The sequence below is a fragment of the Natrix helvetica genome (genome assembly GCF_964273705.1).
Source record: "Natrix helvetica genome assembly, chromosome: 7".
NCBI lineage: Eukaryota > Metazoa > Chordata > Lepidosauria > Squamata > Natricidae > Natrix > Natrix helvetica.
In genome coordinates this window covers 4,557,542-4,566,371 of record NC_138558.1, presented here as the reverse complement: position 1 = coordinate 4,566,371, position 8,830 = coordinate 4,557,542, and the positions used below count along the sequence as shown (strand labels likewise).

General features: G+C 40.5%; 1 protein-coding gene across 1 annotated transcript in view; it reads right to left on the bottom strand.

Moving 5' to 3' along the window:
• PANK2 (pantothenate kinase 2) overlaps positions 1–4,730 on the bottom strand; it is an 18,459-nt gene extending 13,729 nt beyond the window's left edge. Inside the window, exon 1 of the mRNA XM_081960419.1 lies at positions 4,381–4,730. Coding sequence (XP_081816545.1) covers positions 4,381–4,627 — 247 coding nt within the window. The 5' untranslated portion in view covers positions 4,628–4,730. The remainder of the gene's footprint in view (positions 1–4,380) is intronic.
• Between the last annotated feature and the right edge of the window lie 4,100 nt (positions 4,731–8,830).

Genomic DNA, 8,830 nt, shown 5'->3' with positions numbered 1-8,830 from the left:
ACAGATTCTATCTATCTATCTATCTATCTATCTATCTATCTATCATCTATCTATCTATCTATCTATCTATCTATCATCTATCTATCTATCTATCTATCTATCTATCATCTATCTATCTATCTACGTATCATCTACCTATCTATCATCTATCTATCTATCTATCTATCTATCTATCTATCTATCTATCATCTATCTATCTATCATCTATCTATCTATCTATCTATCTATCATCTATCTATCTATCTATCATCTATCTACCATCTATCTATCTATCCACACATACACACACATATTCTATTTAAAACCATAAATCAGCTCTACATTTTAATGCAACTATTTCAGCACTTCACAAAACAAAGGCAGAATGGGGATGGAGGAGGGGAGGGGAGGAGAAGAGAAGGGAATAGAATAGAAATAGAAAAGAAAAGAAGAATGGAATGGAAGGGAGAACAGGAAGGCAGAGGAGAGGAGAAGGGAATAGAATAGTAGGATAGGATAGAATAGAAAAGAAAAGAAGAATGGAATGGAAGAGAGAACGGGAGGGCAGAGGAGAGGAGAAGGGAATAGAATAGGATGATAGGGTAGGGTAGAATAGAACAGAACAGAACAGAAAAGAACAGAAAAGAAAAGAATGGAGGAGAGAACGGGAGAGAAGAGGAGAGGAGAAGTTTTATTGGCTAAGTGTGGTTAAACACACAAGAAATTCATCTTTGGTGCATTCTGTTCTGTTCTTTCACTGCAAACACCCCAAACCAAGGAAGGAAACGGAAAAATACTGGCTTTATTTAAACATCTCCAGATCTCTCAGGCGTCCAAAAATACAGTAACCCGCGATGGCCCCTTTGCAACTAAGGACTGGCTTAGGAATTCTGGGAGTTAAAGTCCACAAGTTGTAGAAGGGCCATAGCTGCCCACTCCCGCAAGAACCTCTACACCGTAGGGAATGGATATTCACCGCTTTAGTGGGAATTATCAGTGGTGAAACCCAACATCTAAGTTTCATGATATGTTTAGAGTCAATTGCTTCTTTTTGCATTAAAATACGGATGTGCGTGTCAGTTGCCACCTTATCCTTGCTGTGCTTCACTGCTACGCGGTGAAAGGCTGACATGAACTGCGGGGAGGGGGAATGAAGGAGGAGTGGCTTGGGAAATAGAAAGTAGCGACTGTACTTTCTCGAGATGCTGCCTCAAAGGCTGGAAGGAGGAGGGGAGCTGCATTTCAAGCTGCGTTTGGACTGAGCTTTACAAAAACATCTTGCATGGACTTAATTGGTTACGCTAGGGTGGGAAATGAGAGAAATTAAAGGCGAGGCAGGGAGTAGAAATGTTGAGCCATGATTTTCAGTTACGGCGCTGCAATGCTGCAATACACTTGATCTCTAATAAAATTATATGTTTCTCAAAAAAATGGAGCCAAGGATCGTTTTTATTTGGAGGTTGAAACTGTGGCCAGGCTGACTATACATACATAAGAACATGCAACGTGTGTGTGTGTGTGTGTGTGTGTGTGGCAATTTCAACCAAACTCGGTACACAGATGACTTACTCTCTGGAAACAAATACTGTAGGGGTAATATATCCCTAAGGCCCCTTGGGGGTGTATTCTGTTAAGGTACAGCCTGTTGTGCCTTAAAATGGCTTCTACCATACTGCCATAAAATGGCTTCCACTGTACTGCACAGTGGAGTTGCCGTGGTAACGGCTTCACAGTACTCCACATATCTCCCTCTGGTAAGGGGGAAAATCCAACATTAGAAATTACATTTGGTTCAGACATTTTACCTCTATAAATAAATACTTGGGCAACACCGAGTTATCAACAAGTTTATGATACAAATGTCTTCCATCCTTTGTCCTTGCTTCTGTTTACAAAGCTTTGCAATTTAGCAATTGCGGCAGGAGAATTCTCTCCTTCCTCAATCCAATATTCAAACTCTTGGCAGGAAAAAAATAGGAAGCTGTTGATAATCCGATCTTTCCAATGTGACAGATGATGACAGATAATCTCTCCATCTGATCATAACAATCCCTCCCTGGTGTTTCTCGTAACACAGTTGCTGTAATCTGTGCTTATGTTAAGCAGCTCATGTTTCAGAATGTGCAGCATTCTTTTTGTAATAAAAGGCAGGAGACAGGCAGCCCTCGAGTTAACGACAATATATATGTATATGTATTTCTATATGTATACGTGTTGATGCTTTATTTAAACTTATATTTGTATATCAGTGATTGTATGACCTCCATAGATGCCATATGCAAAAAAAAATATTAAAAATAAACCCCTTTTTTTCCCAGCTCGCCATTCAGCTATCATTGGCCAAATTTTATTTGATTTTTTTTAAAAAAAACTTGACCTAAGAGACCAGAGCTGTTAAAATCCAGGAAGAGAACTCAGAAAAGATATGGGGGATTTCTGCAGCCCAGAATAGATAGCCCAATTTAGAGAAACTGGTTTGAGATATTTGGTGGAGCAGTCCTATATTTTTGGCATACTTGAAATTTATTAAATCTTTGCAGGTATTTTATTAAGAAGCAGGATATAAATAAATACATGGCTCACCAGATAAGCCATAATTTTGGAAAGATGTGTGTTTAACTATGCAAGCTGCCCAGAGTCACAGAAGACGGTGAGATTTCATAGAGATAAGAGAAGATGATACCATAGATTAGATGAATAGGTAGGTAGGTAGGTAGGTAGGTAGGTAGGTAGGTAGGTAGATGATAGATAGATAGATAGATAGATAGATAGATAGATAGTTGATGCTGTATTAAACTTATATTTGTCTATGTGATTACATGACATTTGTAGATGCCATGCGCAAATAAATAAATAAATAAAAATGCAGCCATTTTTTTTCAGCTCACCATTCATCTATCATTGGCCAAATTTTATTTCTTTTTTTAAAAAAACTGGGCTGTTAAAATCCAGGCAGAGAACTCGGAAAAGGATGTTGTGAAGATGATAAATTGGATGGATGGATATAGAATGAAATGATTGATAGACACTGATAGATGATAAATACTATAAATAGATAGATAGATAGATAGATAGATAGATAGATAGATAGATAGATAGATAGATAGATAGATAGATGATAGATAGACGATAGATAGAATGAAATGATTGATAGAATGAAATGATAGAGAGACACCGATAGATGATAAATACCATAGATAAGATGATATAGACAATATATAGATAGAATGAAATGATTGATAGAATGAAATGATAGGTAGGTAGGTAGGTAGGTAGGTAGGTAGGTAGGTAGATAGATAGATAGATAGATAGATAGATAGATAGATACCGTGTTTCCCCTGAAATAAGCACTTGGCCTTATTTTCAGGGATGTCTTATTATTTTTGAGGTGCAGGAGGAGGTGAGTGTGGCTACCTCATGGCTGATGCTCTGTAGGAACATTTTTGGGGACGACTTATTTTCAGGGGATGGCTTATTTTAGTGCATGCACTCAAACGTCCGATTGGGCTTATTATCCGGGGAGGTCTTATTTTTGGGGAAACAGGGTAGATAGAATGAAATGATAGATAGATAGATAGACAGACAGACATATATTGGGGGGAGATGGAAATTGAGATAGATGATAGATAGATAAATGATAGATAGATGATAGATAGATAGATAGATAGATAGATAGATAGATAGATAGATAGATGATAGATAGAATCTATGAATGGATGGATAGATGACAGAATAGATAGATGGATGGGTATACATGGAAAGATATTGATGATGGATGGATGAATCAAGAAATAAAGAGGATGGATAGATATAGGATGGATGGTGAGAGAGAGAGAGATACTCCCAATTAATACCCATGACCAAAAAAAAAGTCTAAAAACAAGTATACTAGCCAGGCCAAGATATGATATCTGGGCCAATTTTGTACGTATACACACACAAACACAGATACATACCCTATACCACACTCCCTTCTGGGATAAATGATATTTTTTTTGCACTTTGCAAAAAACAAAAAAAAAGCAGAACAGGCATTAAACAATTAGTTAAATAAATGGAAGGTATAAAACAAAAGGAGGAATCTCTTACTCTGACATCATGCCCATCAGAGTGTAAGGATAAGAGAAGCTGTCCTACCTCGCAGGATTGTTGTGAGTTCAAATAACTCTATTAGCCCACCAATCCTCTGGCCTTCTGCACCCTGAGGCTGCAGGAGGCCGGATGTCCCCCCTAAATAAAAGGCGCCCCCAAATTTCCCATTGAACCCCCATTACTGAACTGCAGCTTTAAATGTTTTTTTCTCAAAATTGCACGACCCCGCCCTTCCCTTTGAACCCGCCCCTTCCCTTTGGGCCCCGCCCACTTGAGCGGTTACGCCCGCGCCCTCTAGTGGCCACTCACGGGGGCGGTTCTTGCGGAGGCAATCGGGGCGCGGCCGGGGGGCGGGGCCAGCACGCTCTTTCTCGCGGCCCGCGGCGGCCTCCGCCTTGCTCGGCCCGCTTGCGCGCCGACGGCCGCCCGAGGCCGATACCCCCCGCCGTCGCCGTTCCTCCGAGGATCCTCCGGCTTCGTTTCCCGTCTCCATGGTGGGCGGCGGCGGCTCCGCGTCAGCTTGTCGCTTGTCACTTCCATTCTGCAGCGGCTCCATACGCCGCAGCGACAGCAGCCAAAGCGGGCAACTGCGCCTGCGCCGAAGTCTATTCCCTCGCCTTCTTTTTCCTCCCTCAAGAGTACGGGGCCTTCAAAAAATATGTGTCCAATCGGAAGCATTCGCCTTTGCGGCCACAGATAAACGAGCCAATGAGAATGAAGCGAAGCCTGCGGGGCTGGGATGAAAGGGGAATCCTTCCAATGAGCGTGCGTCTGCCTTGGTTGAGCGAGAAAAGGCCAAAAAAAAAAGCCTCGCGCGCAAAGAAGTAGTACTGAGAGTTAGGCCTGAGAGGGGCGGGGTGAATAACGGAATCGCCTTAGCCAATCCGCTGCTCCGAAGGGGAGACTGACAGTCGGTCTGCCCAATGAAAAAAAAGGATTCTAGAGGCTGGATTTAAGCTGAAGATGGCCAGGCCGGGTCTCCATGACTACCTAAATAGGGAGGGAATTTGCTGCAAGAAATAAATGCAAGCATATTAATCGATGTACAAATATATACTGCACTATGTGTGCAATTAGTTTGGCCTTCTTTATATTTAATATGAATTCCATCTTTTTCATTCTGCGCCTTGATTTTTACTACTAGACTTTTCAGATCCTTTGCATTTTAATCCATCAAAATATTAAGATAACTGTCATTTGACTGAGAGCACACTGGCGCATATTAAAAATGAAATTGTATTGCCTGCTGTCAAGAGAATGTGTATCTACCCAAACATACATAACACACACATACACGTGCTATATAAATAGGTAAATATATATCTACTCCATATATCTACATCCATCCATCCATCCAAATATCCCTTATCTATCTATCTCTATCCTATCTATCTTTATCTCTATCATTTATCTCTATTCTTTCTTTATATCTATCTAACTATCCAGCCATCATCTATCTCTATCTATCTATCATCTATCTCTATTCTTTCTATCTATCTATCCATCCATCTATCATCTCTCTATTCTATATCTATCATCTAACTTCTTTCTTTATATCTATCTATCCATCCATCATATCTATTCTATCATCTATCTGTCTATCTATCTATCTATCTATCTATCTATCTATCTATCTATCTATCTATCATCTATCTCTATTCTTTCATTTTATCCATCCATCCATCTATCCAAATACATATACATGATATATTCATACATTACACCCACATAGTCATCAGCATTACTATTTCTTCCTCCAATTTTAAAATTATGTCCATCTTCTAATCCAGCTCCCATTAATATACATTCAGCATACAAATTGAAGAAATAAGGGGAAAGTATACAAACAGGCCTCATGGAGCCTGTTGCAGATGGTGAAGAAAAAGTAACTTTTACAACCTGTCTTGCATTGATATCTGCAAAGTAAAGGAAACCCGAAGTCCTATTTTAAGCATACTTGCCGTTTCACTTAGCGACTGCTTCACTTAACTATCAAATTGCACTACAGGTGGGTTGCCAAACATTCAATTTTTGGTTGCGTGACTCTCTATAGACATGCTAGGACGGTCGTTAAGTGCAAGGACTGATTGTAAAACATTTTTTTGCAGAGCCATTAACTTTGACCGGTTGCTAAATGAATGGTTGGAAGCCGAGAATGCCTCTAGGTAAGTGAAGATTTTCACATGTCAAGTATGGTTAATTACCTAGGTGCATTACCACCACACCTGTTAATTACCTTGTTTTTCTTAATTGCACCAGTATAGTGACCATCTAAAAATCAGGCAAGGTGCAGGTAGTCCTCAACTTAGAACCTCAATTGAGCCCAAAATTTATATGTTGCTGAGTGAGAAATTTGTTAAGTGAGTTTTGCCTCGTTTTATGACTTTTCTTGCCACATTTGCTAAGTGAATCACTGCAGTTGTTGTATTACTACTCCGTTGTTAAAAGAATCTGGTTTTCCCATTGACTTCGCTTGTCAGGTCATGAAGCGATCACATGACCCCGGGACACTGCAACCGTCATAAAGATGAGTCAGCTGTCAATCGTCTGAATAAATCACGGAACCATGGGGATGTTGCAATGGTCGTAAGTGTGAAAAATGGCCGTAAGTCATTTTATCCCATGCCATTGTAATTTTGAACGGACACTAGATGAACTCTTGTCAGTCGAGGACTCCCTGATATTTATCAAACTTGGTTTCACACTTTTCCAACAACTTTTCACATTCAAGGGTTAACCGCCAGAAGAATTAGACAGCAAAGTGACTCTTACTATTTCACAGAATTTCTCCTGGAGCGTTTTAACTTTCAAATCCTTAATTGGGGAAATTTGTGCAAAACCATTTCCTGCCTATGAATCTTGACCACCTCCCTCTGGATTGAAAAACACCCAAACTTCTTTGGCAGACAAATGAAAATGTAAATATGGTTGAAGCAGAGGTGGGTTGCTCCCGGTTCGGCCCGGATTGGCCGAACTGGTAGTGGCGGAAGCGGGAGGCTCTGCTCACCCATCCGGACGCGCACCCAGACACCTGTCGAGTGTCAGGATTTGAAACCCACCTCTGGGGTGAAGGGAAGTCCTGGTTTGCAAAACTGCAGAAGTGCTGTTGCCCCAGCTCAGCTTCATTGTGCATGCCTGTGCACCTCCCACCGGCCAGCAGATTTTTGGATCTCTGCCACACATGCACGGAGGGGGGACAGGTTGCATGTGGGAGACCTGTGCACATGCGTGGGGGGGTCATGCACATGTGCGTGAGGAGGAAGACCCATTTTTGGTCCCAGGAAGATAAAAGCTCTTGTTGCATTTCTCGCCGTTGTGTGCAGGGAAACAAAAGTTTGTAGGACTAAACAAAAAGTTCAATCAATCAATTCCAACTTCTCGCGGGGGGAAAAAAACCCTTGCAAAGTTGGAATTGATTGAACTTTTTTTTTTTTTTAGTCCCACAAATATTTGTTTTTGACGGTGAGGAACGCACCGAAGCTGGAAATCAGGTTAGCAAGGAAATGCTTGGGGAAAGCGTGGGCATCTGAGCGGAGGTGAGTGGGGCAAACTCCGTGGCACAGCGCTGCAATGGAGAAATGGGAAATGGAGTGGCCAACACGAGGGGAGGAAGAGGAGCAGGGAGAAGAAAAAGGGAAAGGCGCCTTCTCAGAACTGTTTGTTAAATTATTTGAATCCCACCACTGGCCCATAGATAACTCGTAACTGTGGTTTATGAATTATGATTTTGGGGTGGATGTGCTGGTGAAGTTACTCTGTTGCAGAGGTGATATTCACTCACTTTCCCTACTGGTTTGCAAATTTTTGCCCATACTGAAAACAGAGCATTTCTAATGTAGTGTCCTTGGAAATATTTATTTTTTTCCATACCATAGAAAGGCATGCCACCTCAGTTGCAAATCGTGTCCCTCCAAAATTAATAATTATGTCTCAAAGTTATCCATTCTATTAGCCACATGTGCAGATGCCTGGTAATAGAACTCCCAATCTGGCAACCCAAAGCCTCCTCTATTATTAGTGTCTTGCGACAGTTTCAGAATTATTCTTGCTTTTTTACCTTGCCAGGTAAAGTTTGATATTAATCTGTTTAATTCCTCGAAGTATTTCTTTTCCAGCTTTATTGGCATTGTTTGGAACAGGTATAGTAATCTCGGCAGAGTATTCATTTTAACGGTGGCTGTTTTTCCTATTAAGTGATTTATTATTAGTGAAAACCTATTAGCAGGTTTTTCCACTTTTCCAAGTCAAGTTTAATTTGCTGAATCAATTTAGTGTAATAAGTATAAGCATAACTTTTATTGTCATTGTACTTAAATACAACGAAATTGGTTTTAACCTCGCTGGTGCAAAATTGTAGCAGAAACGAAAAAAGAAAGAAAAAGAAAAAAAATCTTAGCGTGTGCATGGAAATGGTTGGTGGTTGTTTTTAAAAGTCTGACAGCCCAAGGATAGAAACTATCTTTAAACCTATTTGTTCGGCTGGCTATACTTTGATGTCTTCTGCCCGAAGGTAGAAGTGAAAAGAGACACTGACCAGGGTGTGAATCACCTCTGAGTATCTTCCTTACTCTGCTAAAGCTAATAATCTTCTGTTATAGTTGCACATCTCGCTGATAAATGAATACCCAGATGTTTTACTTTCTTCACTATATGAGTATCTGTCTTCTCCATTAAACCATTTTTTTTTGTTTATCTGTGAGGTTTTTGACTAGAATTTTCGTTTTCTCTGTTTTCTTTTAATCCTGCAATTTCCCCATAG